Source organism: Grus americana, chromosome 3, assembly GCF_028858705.1.
Source record: "Grus americana isolate bGruAme1 chromosome 3, bGruAme1.mat, whole genome shotgun sequence".
Classification (NCBI taxonomy): domain Eukaryota; kingdom Metazoa; phylum Chordata; class Aves; order Gruiformes; family Gruidae; genus Grus; species Grus americana.
In genome coordinates, this window is record NC_072854.1 from 93,028,613 (window position 1) to 93,043,649 (window position 15,037).

Sequence of the window (15,037 nt, forward strand, 5' to 3'; positions counted from 1 at the left end):
TTTTGCATTGGATTGTCAGTCATTCCCTCCTTTCAAAAAACCCTAGGCTTTATGCTTTCCCTCTGTAATTTGCCAGCCAAGAAAGATTTTGCACTTAAATGTAATGCATTAGGCAATATTGCTATTCTATCAAAGATCTTTTCCTTTGGAAAATAGTCAATGTTCTGGCATCCAGTATTTGCTCTTTAATAGAGAAATTCCCAGCTGCAGAATAGAGTATCTGGGGAAGTGAAAAGATTCACTGACTGCAGTTGATACAGTACCTTTTACTTGCTCTTTTCATCTTTGTTTTGTGCTTTTCAAAATATAATCCATTGCTTATTGAGGGAAAACGCAGAACGTGTAATTTTAAATTTTTTTTAAAGGAGGAATGTTGTGGAAAGAATCTACCTGCTGTGTATATCACCTATTACTGGCTTCTGTCTCGTCAGTACTCAAATGTGATTAATTTAGCAAGAAGTGTTGTTTTGAGGAGCAAGAAAAAGTAGGAGAAAGAACCAGTCTTTTGGGTTAGTATTCTTTATTCTCAGCCTCTGTTGCATTCATTTGGGCTGTGCTTTCTTCCATCACAGGAATCACTCAGCTGCCGCTTGGTCTTTGTGATGATGCAGTATTGTGTGGCGGCGAACTACTACTGGTTGCTGGTGGAAGGCATGTACCTGTACACGCTGCTGGTACTTTCAGTCTTTTCTGAGCAGAGAATTTTTCGACTTTATCTCTGCATTGGCTGGGGTAAGTTGATCTTTCCTTATGTCCACCTGTGGCTGCTTGCACCGGCAGATGGTATAATACAAAAAAAATTGTGTCTATTGTAGTGCTACCCAGTTCCAGTCTTGCACTCTCGATTCCTTTTTCTGTTCCTGATCCCTTACCTTGTTTGAGCTGGAGGGTGCTGGGCCAGCACAGCTCCTGGATGCTTGCAGCGTAGAGGCTGTGGGTTCATAACGCAGGGGCTGTGCGGCACTGCAGAAACTCCCCAAGCCAGTGGCAGGCACGTGGTACTTTTCCTGCAAGGCACCAGCTTCCCAATACAAAAGACGTGGGTGATTCCAGATGAGTGTGGACTTTTCCTGGATTGCCCTGCCTCATCTCCTGATAGTTTCCCATTGAGTTCAAAGGTGTATTAACTACTTGTGGCTCAAAATCACGATGATACCTTGTATCTGGTCAAGGATAACAGTAGAGAAATAGTGGCAGCATGAGCTGGGGGGTGCAAATGGGCTGATGAACACAGGGCTGCTAGCAGAGAGTCATCAGGCTGGTTATGGGGGCAGAGCAGGTCAAGTAATGGTTGTCAGGCAAAAGAGCAGTCAGGGTGCACGTGCCATGGGCATGCGTGTGCTTGAGATTAAGGACCGTGGTGCCTTGAAATCAGTTGGCTGAGCCAGAGTTGCCTTCCGTAGAAGTGTTAAAGCTTTGATTCTTTCACTGTCCAGCTAGCCTGAAAATATATTGCTGTTCAGGATTAATCCTATTTTTTGAACGATCTCTTGTGTGCTTTTATTGCGTTCTCTCCCTTCCTCTTCTCACTTTTCTCCTCTTGGTGGAAACTGCATGACTTTTGGAAAGCTGAAAGTAAATCCAAGTAAATACTGCAAGTGCTTTCACATGTACTAGTTTGAACATTTCAATAGCTTTGACTGTCCTTCTCTCTCTATGGGTTTACCCAACTGAATATTCTAGCAAATTAATTCACTGGTAAAATGCATATAAATGGCTTACTGTGTATTACCCAATTCTACTGAAAAGTGATATATCAGGAGCAAAGGCTTTGCGGCATATTGATGGGAATAATAAGTGCAAGTAATAGTTTCCTGCTGGAGAGTTTTAGTTAGAAAGTTCTATATCTTCCGTTATTGTTTTACATAGGACATGCAGCAAAAGCAACAGTATCTTGTATAACATTTGAACTATGTATGTTTTAATCATATTTTATGAATAGCCATATCTCAATAAAAAATAAAAAAAAAGGATGGGGGAAGCTATCCTGAAGCACTTACTGAGGTCAGGAGAGGAAATGGAAAAGAAATCGGAGCAAAATTATATCTAGCCAAATCCTGAGGGTATTGTGTTGTATTATAAGTAAGGGACAGGATGATTTTGATCTGAATCCCTTCTAGTTACAGTTTGTCTCTTGCAAAAGCAGAAGGCAGAACCAGAAGATGCTATTTTGTTTTTCTTCTTGCTTTACAATGGAAGTTTTGCTGCTGTATGTTGAATTTCTGGATGAATTTGTGGCAGTGCCAGAACTTGGCACTGGATATATGGGTTTCATCTAAGCTTCCTAGAAAAATTCTGCCTGTGCCACTCTATCCTTATCATCTGTACAGTTTCTTGCTATTCTAGCCATGGCTGCATGTGCAAACCTTGCCAGTGAATCTCCATCTTCAAATGCAGAAGCATCTGCTATTTCAGTAACACTCCCAGATTAGTTATACCAGATAACAGTTTCGTCTCTAACAAGTGGAAAGACATGAAGATTTTTTTCCACTCTTTTCTTGCTACTTCTTTGGTGATTCCATTTTTTGGATGCTCAGCTCCCTCACCAGGTGCCTTTCTGCTGTATGCAATGCTCCGAAGGTGTTTTTTTTTTTTTTTTTCAGCAGCATGATAGCCTCAGCATAATGCCAAGACTTCAGAGAAGCAGTAGGTTCCTGTTTGAGCTGAGAGAGTACTCTTTGAAATAGTTTATCAACTGCAAAAATAAAGCTGGATCAAAAAATAAATACCTGTTTGATTGTCAGAGCTGATTTGCTACCCTGACCCTTTTGTTCTGTTAATGAATTGTCCTCTTACAGGATAATTTAACTTGTTCATTACTCATCACTTGATGAATATTTATATTTGAAAATTTCTTATATGCATTGTTCACAAACCTAGTGGGTGTTAGTCATTTCACGTTATTTCTTCTAATTATAACTAAACTTTGTGATCACTCACAGACCATAGGGTATTGCTTTTGCTGTCTGAATAGCTTCTGCAATCCCCTATGCGATCACATATGTTTGCGCTTGTACTTCTCTAAAATGTACATATGAATAAAATTGTGCGTTGTCCTCAAGGTTTTTGTCCTCCTGAGTGTTCACACATACTCTTGGTCATGTTTGTCCTGTTGTACTTCTTTTGAGGAACAACAGGTCTCAGAACAAACAAGAAACTAGAGCAAATTTTCTCAGATTATCCCAAGCAAAACTGTAATGTAAGAGCCAGCTTTCAAATAGGTAGAAATGTCCCAATAGCTATTTCTCTTCAAGCTTTTAAACTGCTATATTACATAATGCTATATTTTGTTATAACAGGGGAGAAGGTCCGTGTAATTGTGTAAATAAAAAAGTATTTCTCCCATTTTATGTTTAACATGATCATTTCAGTTCAAAACATGGAAAGGGTAAATCTGCTTTTCAAATAGAAACACGTAAAAGATACCGTACTTGGTCTGTGTCTTCCTAAAAGCAGCTAGCAGACAGTGAGGAGTGTAAAGAAAAATTAGTAAATATTTCTCAAATATATTTTTGCTATAATTTCAGGTCAGTTCTTAATGTATTTGGATGGTATAGTATCAGTTCAAATGAGTAATTATTCTTTGTTGAAGCATTTTATAAGGGGAAAAATCTGTTTCTCTCATTTTATTGTACTGTGCAAAAGCTAGAGTTATAAAATCTTAATAGACCTAAGGAAACTCATGTAGTCTTACAAATTAGGAGTCATTTATATCGACATGAGGTATATTGCTAGGATTCTATAAACCTTCCTGACTGATTGTGAGGTAACTGTATTCCTGTAATGGCTACTTCCTTGCTGAGATCTCACACCATATTAGGCTCTGAGATGGCAGTTTTAAATTGTTCTTCTTTCATTTAATGTGGAAAATGTCTTGCTTATGTCTTCTTTTTCTTTGTAAAAGCAGACTTTCATACATTTGTGTCAACCCCAAGTTCCACATATCTTACTGCAAAAACAATGGTTTATGCAGTTTTCAAAGCTGGGGGGGGGGGGGGGGGGGGGGGGGAAGAAAAAAAGCAGAAGCACTAACAGCATCAACAAACGAAATTCTTAATAAGCTGATGGCAGAGCAAGTAGATGAGTTGTTCCCTTCAGTCTGGAGGTCAGCACAACAGCAGCTCAACAGGATGTTGATTCAGATAGTCATTATCACTCGCAGAAAAAAAAAAGCCGGTGTTGGGACACCAACTCGCTGTTCATCGTGTCTGAGCCCGAGTGAAGAGTCACTGGGCTTGACATTGACTTCAAACAGCTGTGTCAGTGCTGTACACAGTAGTCTCCGGAGAAGAGCAGTTTATATTGTAACGCTGCTGTATGCACCTTTCAGCAGCTTTTAGTGGAAGAGGGACCTGTTGGCATTCAGAAGGGGGGAGGAAAGAGGAATGGGGAAACAGCAGCAACACCCCACAGTGACTGTGTGTGACATCCAGGGGGGAAGAATGACAGGAGGAGACAATTTTCAGCACTAAAGGCTAAGAAGAAAACATTAATAAAAAGCTAAACATTATCTGAGCTTCTATGGCAATTTTACACCCAGCTGCACTTGCAGCAGGGAAACTGCCATAAAAAAAAAAAATTCCCCTTCTTGCAACCCTTGGCAATCCAAGCTTGCTCTAAGGAGGAAACTTTGAGGGGAATAAGCTATTAAAGGCAGGAAGCCCAGCTAGGGTCTCAAAAATCTCCATCCTGATTGCCGGGAAGATCTGACTGGAACGGAGCTGGTAAGAAACCTTCCTTCTGAAGCCTGGTGTGAACTCAGTGTAGCAACAGGATGAATTCATTGCGCTAACCATTTCTTATCTGTTTTCAAATGAAAACTGTGTTTTGGACAAGGATGTGAAAATTGGTTTTGTATTAAGACTGATGCTGGTAGGAAACACATCTGTCAGGAGTTTCTCTTAATTCTCTTTACTCTGTCTTCTGTATTCAATTCTTTCATGTTTTTCCTTTTTTAGACAGAAAAATATTTCATCTTTTCTCACGTCTTCAATGCTCTTACTCTTTCTACATCCAGTCATATTTATTTATCACTTCTTTCAGTTCCTCATCACATGCTTTTGCATTCATATGAGAAGCAGTTGATCAAGTCAGACTGTCCTGGATGGTTTCTGAGAGAAAGAGGAGGATTGGAGTTGTTCTGACAGCAGTAACGTCCTTCTGGTTTGCGTGCGTGATTGTCTTGGACAACCACGTGGAAAACAGTGATGTCAGGTTACATCTGAAATATGAGCTTATACACAAACTCATCAGTCCTAAAATGCTGTATTCAGAATATGCCCTTATTTAAGGGTCTCGGCAGGATGGCAGTGCTCTGGTCCTACAGAGATCAATTTATTTCGGGAAGAATAATCAGCGTGTGAGGATGAGGGGAGCCTCTCTTGCTCCTCGTACATCTTTCTCCCCTGAAATTGCCTGTATGTACAATGCAAAGCTGGAAATAATTGTGTGTCAGTAGGAATGAAAACTTGCACAGACAAGGGAAAGAAGGAAAGGCGGTATGGAATAGCACCACCTGGTGATACCTTTCATGGTAACTGCCACTTGGTGGACTCCAGAACAACCCTGAGCTTTTCTGTTCTGTTACCAAAATATCTCAGACCCATTAAATGGAGAGACCGATTTCTACATGCTGTTACCAGGACATGGTAGCTTCCATTAGCAGCAACACAAATTGCTCCTCTCTGCTCATCAGGGATAGTGGAGCATTGTGAAAATGTCAACCAAATGGTGGTTCCTATGCAGAATTTCTCACAGCTTTCTTCTCTTACCTACCCCATCCTATTATCATTCTGGATAATGCCTGATTTTCCAACTTTTTTTTTTCTTCTTACTATGCAGACACCTGTCCAGATGTAGAATATGTAAGCTAGAATGAAAATAAGTAGGTTGTGCTGCTTATTTATGCAGTGCGGTCATAAGATGTTGATTTGGCAGCTCCATTTCTTTCTTATCTAGAATATATATTATCATAGCCTATAATTCAGATGCCCTGTCCCCTGCCATTTGAAGTTGAACTTTATTAGCTGAGCTGTCAGCATGCTTATTTCCTAGTACACTTGAGAGATTTCATAATCGCCATGTAGAGTTTAAAGATTTTTGGTCAGTTATCAGCCTGCAAGAATTAACATGGCAGAGGCTGTTTTGAGCAGGCTGTTGCAGTTTCTGGCGTCTTCCTCAGTGATGCAGTACAGGCAAAAGTAGACGTTACCATTTCCAGAATTCAGAAACCTTTCTGTGGTCAGTTAATCTGGGAGAAGATCAATCCTGGAGCTTTCTGTTTGACAAAAAGCAAAATCACAAAGAGTTCAGTCTGTATCTTAAATAAGTGCATCCTATAAATGGGTGCGGTTTTTTCTCAGATATCTGATATTCTTTGAATAGCAGCAGCAAGAGAAAGAGGCGTAGGACTGAAACTCAAATGCTCTAAGAGCTGCATGTTGGGAGCCTGGGAGTGGAATACAATGCTGATTCCATTAATGAATGGTAGTCATCTGTAGAGTTTATTAAAGGAGCTGTATGCAGTTTGCTTGCTCAAGCCAGCCAAATTTCTCTTGACTGAGTGAAGTAACCAGAATAATATTTGTATTTGTGCCAGTTAGTGCAGGTTAATTTGGTATTGAGTTTGTAAATTAATCTGTAGAGAGCCTCAGCAATCCTTGCAAACTACAATTATTGCAGAGATGCCGCAGACTTGCTCTTTTGCTGTTGTGAACAACAACTACAGACTCGATGTGGATTAGGGAATGTTCTTGGGGCAGTTTCCTCTTTAGATCTTGACTAGGGCTTTGGAAAACTGGATGCATTCCCATCTGCTGAGAGTGTGTCCCGGACAGTTTTCAGAGCCACCCATTTCTTAGGGCACGACTGTGAATTTGATAGATGTCAGATGGTATCCATGTAGAATTCACGTTGATGTTGAAAGCTTACATGTATGTATTGCACTGCTAAACCTTGGTGTCTCAGATTAAAATGTGTATTGCTAGCATGGAAAATAATGTGACTGATGGTGTTGCAACACCAAGGCACCAGGGGCCTGCATCACAGGTGGGAATGGGCATAGGATGTTGAACAAGTCACCTTGTACATGCTGCCTATTAATTTGTATGGTATTTGCATAGCAGGATGCTGATGCTGATCAATAATACCAGCCTCTCTCTAGCTAGGCTCTTTTGAAATATACTATTAATAACAGATCCTCAATTCAAATGTCAAGTAATGCGATTAAATATGGAGATATTTCTGATGTATCCAGAAGATGGAGATACCAACAAATCATTATTGTTATCACTTGATGTATCATTTCCCTCCATTGACATACAGCCTTTGTGCTCTTGGTGTTCATGCCTTATCCCGTGAATTTTATATTAAGATGTCTTAATTCTCAGCAAAGTCAAGGAAGGAATAATTCAAACTATAATTAGTTTCTATGTATCAAAGGCTCATTTGTGTTTGGAAGTGATTTACAATGAGCCTGTTCTTAATCTCTTATGCCACTATAAAAGAAGAACGGATTTCTCAGTAACTTTGCTCCCAAAATATTGTGTATTCTTAGTATCAGGTACATCCATGGAACATGTTCAATCACTTGCCGCAATAATCTCTATTCAATTCATTATCTTTGCTATTATTCTAATTATTGGTATTTTTTTCTTGCTGCTCTTAATTATCTCTTGGGGTTTTTTTAACTGATTAAGGATAATAGTTGGTCTTTCATGTCTGTAGTACTTAGCTGTTCTGATAGCACAGAAAGAATACAGTACAAGAGAGAAGGTTTTTACTGATAATACCTGCTACAGATACTGCTTGTAGATTTTACAGACTGCAAGAGATCACCGATTTCCCTGTGGCTTTTGCTGTCAGGAGCTGTGTATTTTCCCTGTGCAGTGCTTACTGCTGCACATTGATAGTCTTATGGTCCCTTACCGTATGGGTTCTTAAGAATGCAATAACAAAGCACATTGGATGTTTCCCTTCCTATACAATGTACATACAGCATCGGACACTCTCCAGGGAGGTGCACAGAGGAATTAGACCATCTTGATCCATCCTTAGGCAGAAATTCCTCATTCTGCTTGTTGAGTCTCAACCTGCTCTCCTTCCTTGTGGGCTTTTTTGGCATTCTCTGTGCTGAGTATTGGTTTAAGATTATTTTTCAAGACCTAAGCATTTCATAAATGAAAGAAATTTAATTTGAGAGCCTTTGACATTGTAAAGCAAGTAATGACTGCCAGCTTATTTGGCTTTTCTCTCTTCCCTTTACACCCTGGATAAACTGACCAACTGTAGCACGTGCACCATCAGGTAAGCGTAGGACCAAGCTTCTTCTGAAGACCAGATGCATTTGCTGTCTTTGCTGCAGCCACTCAAGTCCACACCATTACCACAGCCCAAACTTGGGACTTCTCTGCGGGGGAGGCCTGAGCACGCTTGCTACATGTGGTGTGCCCATGCTCCCCTTTGCCATCAGGGGTACGTGGGGCTGAGCGTGCTCCAGCCCCGATGCCAATAGACAGCCTGAGCTTGGCGCTGCCTGAAGACAGCGTAGCTGACCCACAGGCAGAGGTGTGGATCTAAAGGTGCGGGTAGGAGCGCGCTTTGCCTCTCTAGCGTGAATGTAGAGGCTAGCAGAGCTTCCAGACGTTTCTTTCCCTTGGCCCCTCTGTGAAACTTTCCACGGAAGAGCTGGCATATGCCAAGTATGGGGGTGATAGTCTGTTGTTCATTTTTCATGCCTGCTGGGAGCTAGGTGGGGCCCAGGCACAATGAGTTACATGTATTAGTTACTTGCAGGTTAAGATTCCTTCTCCCGCCACTGACAGCCATCTGTACTGGGTAGGAGCTACAACCCTGCCATCAGTTAATTATGTTGCTCATCATTATGTGGGGGGTTTGTCCTTCTCTCTGCTTTTCCCTATCTCTTAATGTCAGTGTCAACCTTGTCTCCTCTCTTCCCAGGTGTGCCAATGCTGTTTGTTATCCTCTGGGGAACTGTCAAGTACCTTTATGAAGATGAGGGGTTGGTTTAGTTCTGATTTTTCTAGCTATCTCATTTGTGCTGTATGTGTGCACCGGCAGGTCGTTGTTTGCTTTCTGTTCGGTGTGGTTTGCTTTGGCAATGTGCTGAAACCTCACATAATTGCTTCTGTTTTGTCTGAAGGTCTTGCATAACATTTCAGAAAGGAGCATATGTTTCTTTCTGATCAGAATTTTCTGCATGTCTGAATGAATCTGTCCTTTTGCAGGTCAAGGAAAGGTATGTTTTGGTTTTCTGTATTTACAGTATCAACAGTAGAAGTCATCATACCCAACCAAGACCACTCCTGATACCGTGCCTTTGGCAGTAGCCTTTACAGTCATGCTTCAGAGGAAGGCAAAAACCTTCTGCCTGTGATTTGTAGTGGTTAGCTTATGCCTAGCAGCAGAGATGTGATTGCCTGTTCTTGTTTAAGCTTCCATTATTTAGAACTTCTTAAAATAAAGGCACATTCTCTGCTTACGTTAGTCTTGCTAAGTCAACTATACCACGCACAAGACTGCTGCAAAACACAAAATACTTTTCGTCCACTCTTACCATAGTGGCTGTTCTGAAAAATTGCCTTTATATATGCTTTATGTACCAAATAGCCTTGTAATTTGTTGTCTTTGGGGTTTCTGTTTGTTTGTTTCTTTGTGGGCTTTTTTGTTTGGGTTTTTTGTTTGCTTTGTTTTGTTGGTGTTTGGTGGTTTTTTTTTTTTTTTTTTTTAACAAAAGGGAGGAAAGTGGCTTCCTCTTCTTAGTGACAGTGACTGCCTGGAAATATTTGGGTAGCTTTCTTTGTGATGAAATAAATAATTTTATGCTATTTCCTTTTTATTCTAAATATACTATTTATTGGGTCTTCCTCTTAGTTTCCAAACAGCCCAGCCAGCACTTTTGTTAGAGGGTCCTTCCCACCCCCAACACAATCCTTGCTGGAGAGATGCTGCAATGTGAAAATTCAGTGTAGTCAGAGCCACCCCCAGACTTTTTTCTGGTGTTTGTGAGTATTAAGAACCGGCTTTTCTTAGTGTCTTTCATAGTACTGAACCGGGTCAGACAAAGCTGCCTTTTCTGGCTTAAGCAATGCTAGGATTTCCTGACTTTCCTTTTCAAGGTTGACTCGATAATATTCTGTAGCAAGATTGTGGCGATACTGATGTATTGCAAGTTTTGTTGAAGTTATCAGAATAGGTATAGAGAACATGCAGCCTCTGAACAGGCGACGTTCCATGGTCATATCTTCCCATTGATGTAGAAAATGTATTCAAAGTGCTCGTGCTGAGCCTCCTACATTATGCGCTGCTCAGAGCTGATTTATGTTTTCTATTAAGGAAAACTGTCACTCACCGCCTTCAGCGGACCTTAAAAGGGGCAATTTTGCACCTTATTGAATTTTCTAAATCTTGTATAAATATTTGTAAAATACAGCAATAAATAACCACATGCAGCAGCTTCTCTGAAAGGCAAGATTTCTGTGCCTTGGGCGGGCATTTGCTGGAGCAGCCAGGGATATCTCTCATGCTGTTTGCCATAGCGCTGTCACCATGGCTGTGCAGCAGGCTGTAAATTTCATTTGTGACTTAACTACTTCCCTGGCTGTGAGGAATAACTGGAAGTAAATGTGGTCAGGGCTGGGAATTTGAGGCAGTCCTGTGACCGTTGCCATTTGAATGAAGGACTGAAGCCTGCAAGACTTACTTGCAGACTGGCTGCTCCTTTCCTTACATGTGCAAGTCTAAACTCCTTTAGAAAGCAGTTGCTATTTTAAAAAGCAAGCTATTGAAAAAGACTTTGGATTACAAATAACATTAAAGACAAGCTGTGCTGCTTAGTTATTAGACTGTGCCTAAAGAGCTGATACTTACACATCTTTGTTTCTATCTGCAATTAATCATGGGAGCAAGACAGCCAGCCTACAATCTTTTTTTAAAATGGAGCCATTCAGCTGTACCTCTTCAAGGTAAAAATTCAGTGTTTTCATTTTTAGAAAAAGAATACCAGATTGGTAAGCAAAGGCAGAAACTTCCCAGTAGCATTTGTTTCACTGGACTGATTCTCCGCTCACAGCTCTGAGGTTATTAGTTGCCAAGTATCTTCTGAGTGGTGCTGAGCAAACCGCAGGGATAGATCCCTAACACAATAGTTGTTGGTGTATTTATCAGCGTGGCAATCCCGGAAAGCACAAATGGACAAGAAATCATGTACAGATCTATCAGTTTTATTTTCTGGACACTTTAATAGCTGTGAGACTTTAATTGGGCTGTAATGGCATTTTTATGGCACATACTTGTATAAATTTAAAAGCAGCTAAAACTGCTCTGTGCCACAGGAAGCAAATTAATACACACAGAAATGTGGCACAGCTAATGTAAAGAATAATTTCTCAGCCTCCGTCATTATCAGGAAATTTTAAAATTGCCTCTGCTTCCACTGCAGCTAGTCAGAAAATTGGAACTCCACTTCCAGCCATGCCTATTATCCCGCCAGTCTTGAGGGGTTCAAATAAAATTAATTTTAAAGGCTCCATGAAGCTGGCTCCCAGTCACGTGGACCAATTAAGAAGTTCTTCTGTTACTCAGATTCCAGCTCAGGTACACTGACTGCACCCAACAGGTATACCTTTTTTCTCCAGTATCTAAAATGCAATTGAATTGTAGGTTGTGGAGCTAGCTGCTGGTTGCAATGATATGCTTGTTGTAAGCATTAAACTGAAATTGAAAGGAAAAATGAAATCCTGAGCCCTTTTCGGGCTTGCAATACCTGCAAGAGAGTAAGGAATTGCCACAGCCAAGCTGCTTCACTTTTCCCTCTGCTATGTGAGCACATGTGGGTGTGGTGGCGTAGCACGGATCCCGGATCCCTACCACGTGCTGCATGGTTTGCTAGTTTCTCTCAAGTTGATTGTCCCGTTACAACGTTGGGGAGGGTTTACTCCTCCACCAACATCACCCTGTGGCTGAAGTTCATAGGCCTGTTAAGAAACCTTGAGGAAAATTGAGCATATATATGTTTTGGCAGATGAGATCTGGAGATGGAGAAACTCATTTTGTGAAGGAGCCTGTTTTCCGTAGTGCTGGTTCGTAGCACGTTTCACAGCCTGTGTAGCTCAGAAACCTGCTGGCTTTACTGGTGACTGTTGCTTTGGAGTAATGCTGAGCAATATGGCAGGAGGTTAATAAAGTTATTTCATAGAAATATGAAGAATGCTGTCGCTGCAGCAACAAGTGAAATGGCACGTGAACACTGTCCCAACGCTCGGGCCGTTGTGCACACACGTGGCCCACCATACAGTCGGGGTGGCTGGCTGTGTGGCCAGGGTGGGACGTAAGAGAACTAGATGTACAAACTCTCCAGTGTAAAGTTCACTCCAACCCAGGGATCCCAAGCTGTGGCTTTGGGGCAACGCTTTTCTTGTGATCTCCAATATTGCTCAAGGACACAGGAATTTAAAAAGCTAAAATGAGACTTATGGGGAGAATGAAGTATTATATTGCCTGCAGTATATTACTTACTTGGCAGAGGGCTCAGCTGGCCAACAAAAGTTGGGAACTATTGTTCCTGTCTTTGATTTTACTTGCTTGTAACTTTTAAAACTCCCTTTGGGCCTGAAACCTGCACATATACACTGAAGGAACTGGAGTTTGCTGCCTTAATTGCTTTCTCCTGGTTGAAATTAGTAGGTCGTTTTTGAAAATAAAACAGATGACTGATCTAAATATTGATATGAGAAAAGTGATGGTAGCTAATGGGATAGAGAACTAAGAAACAGTTAAAAAATAAGATGACCTGACATTGGAGACTGAAGAGTAATAAAAAATAACTCAGAAAGAGGAGGATAGGAACCACGCAGGAAAGGTCTGACTCAGATTGCCCCCCTTCGCCTTTCAGCTACATGACAAATTTGACCTTGGTTTTAATGGATTAAATCTTCACAATTAACTGATGATAATTCATAGCAAATAGTGGAGGAGAGCTAGCCATTAGTGGGTAAGAAAGGCCAGCAAGTAATGTCCAGTTGGATTATGATAGCTGCAATAGTACAAAGCATTCAGTGTTTCTAAGAAGCAACTGCATCTGTTTCCATGTCAGCATGATGTGCTTTCCTGGTATCTAGTCTTCAGTATTGTTTTCTATCTGCGTTGCTGTGACAGAATGAAAAGCAGGAGATTTTAGTAATGTACTGAAACTTTTTCTTCTTGTCACCTTTTTTTGCCATCTACCTAGTTGCTGGACCAGAAACTATAACATGAATTACTGGCTGATCATCAGACTGCCCATTCTCATCGCCATCGGGGTGAGTATGGGACGCATGCAGCGAGCTGGCAGATTTCCATGAGAACAGGATATGATCTAGCACAAAGAGCAGATGTGTACATGGCTGTTGTGCGTGTCTGAAGGCTAATAACCTTTGAGGGTATTGACATTTTCATTCAGAAATGGGATTTTATGAAACGAAATTGGTTTCTGTCACTGGAATTCCTGACTAGCATTTTGTTTGTTTAATTTGGCCATATGCTGTCATGTTGTAGTGGCAGCATATGATAACAAAACAGCACGCCACAGCAATCCAGTTGACTCCTCTGAGTGCAGAAAGCTGTGGCAGATAGTACAGGGAGGTAGAAGATAATATTCCAGGTACTGGGCTACACAATAGCAACGAATTGTGTGGCATTGCAAAGAAATGCCACATTCTGCAGCCACAATACTGTGTCAGTCTCAGACCTCCAGACAAGGCAAATGGGACAGCCCACACCTTTACTGTGTCTCGCTCTCCAGAGATGTAGGTAAGGTCCCCTGCTTTCTTCAGTGAACTGCCCGCATTTTCAAAGGCGACTTGTACATTCACAGAGGACGTATTAAGAGCACAACTCTTCAGCAAGGAGTTGAGTTCCATGGCAAATTTTGCAGCTGCAGAGTAGTGGGATGCACAGGGACCTACACATGGATACACAAACTGGCTTGTTTGAACGCTTACGCACGTATGTTTCTTGATTGTGATATAAATCCTTCTTTCATTTCTCCAGGTAAATTTCCTGATCTTTATCAGAGTTATATGCATCATCATCTCCAAACTGCAGGCTAATTTGATGTGCAAAACTGACATAAAATGCAGGTATGTTATATGGTGCTCTGACACTTATTTGTGCCCATCAAAATGGAAGAAGACAAGGAGGTACATGAAAGAAGTGGGTTGACAAAGATGGTTAAAGATCACAGGCCTTAAGTCATGTACAGGTGTGGTGTCACACATTGGTATAACTCCTTGGACAGATAGTCCCCAGAAAAGCCTCCTGGTGAAGCCAGGACAGGTGTCACACCTGTGTTATAAATAAACAGAAGGCTTGATCTCTGAGTTTTGTCACTTTGCAGTCTCCCATAATACTGGATGAATATTAATTAAGCACATATCTTTTTAAATACTTGCAGCACATGCAAGTACTGGATGTGAAGGTCCTCGAATGTGTCCAGAGAGCAACAAAGCTGGTGAAAGGGCTGGAAGGCAAGTCCTGTGAGGTGTGACTAAGGACTTTGGGCTTGTCTAGCTTAGAAAAAAGGAGGCTGAGGGGTGACCTCATTGCTCTCTACAGCTTCCTGAGGGGGAGAAGTGGGGAGGGAGGTGCTGAGCTGTTCTCCCAGATATCCAGTGATAGGACGCGTGGATTGGTTCAGAGCTGCACCAGAGGAGGTTTAGACTGGACATGAGGAAGCATTTCTTTACCAAGAGGGTTGTCAAACACTGGAACAGGCTTCCTAGAGAGGTGGTTGATGCCTCAAGCCTGGCAGTGTTTATGAGCCGTTTGGACAATGCCCTTAATAACGTGCTTTAAGTTTTGGTCAGCCCTGAATTGATCAGGCAGTTGGACTAGATGATCATTGGAGGTCACTTCCAACTGAAATAGTCTATTCTATCCTATTCTAATTTGGAAAAAAATGTATGAGTGATAGAAATAAAAGCTTTAACTTCAATGAAGATCAAGATGGGTCATTTTGAGTGTTGCTCCTTGTTCTTCTTGC

The 15,037-nt window shown here is 41.3% G+C and overlaps 1 protein-coding gene across 1 annotated transcript in view; it reads left to right on the forward strand.

Annotated features, from left to right (window-relative positions):
• GLP1R (glucagon like peptide 1 receptor) overlaps positions 1-15,037 on the forward strand; it is an 84,767-nt gene that overhangs the window by 60,676 nt on the left and 9,054 nt on the right. The window contains 4 exon segments of the mRNA XM_054822569.1: positions 573-732; positions 8,959-9,019; positions 13,247-13,316; positions 14,047-14,135. Coding sequence (XP_054678544.1) covers positions 573-732; positions 8,959-9,019; positions 13,247-13,316; positions 14,047-14,135 — 380 coding nt within the window.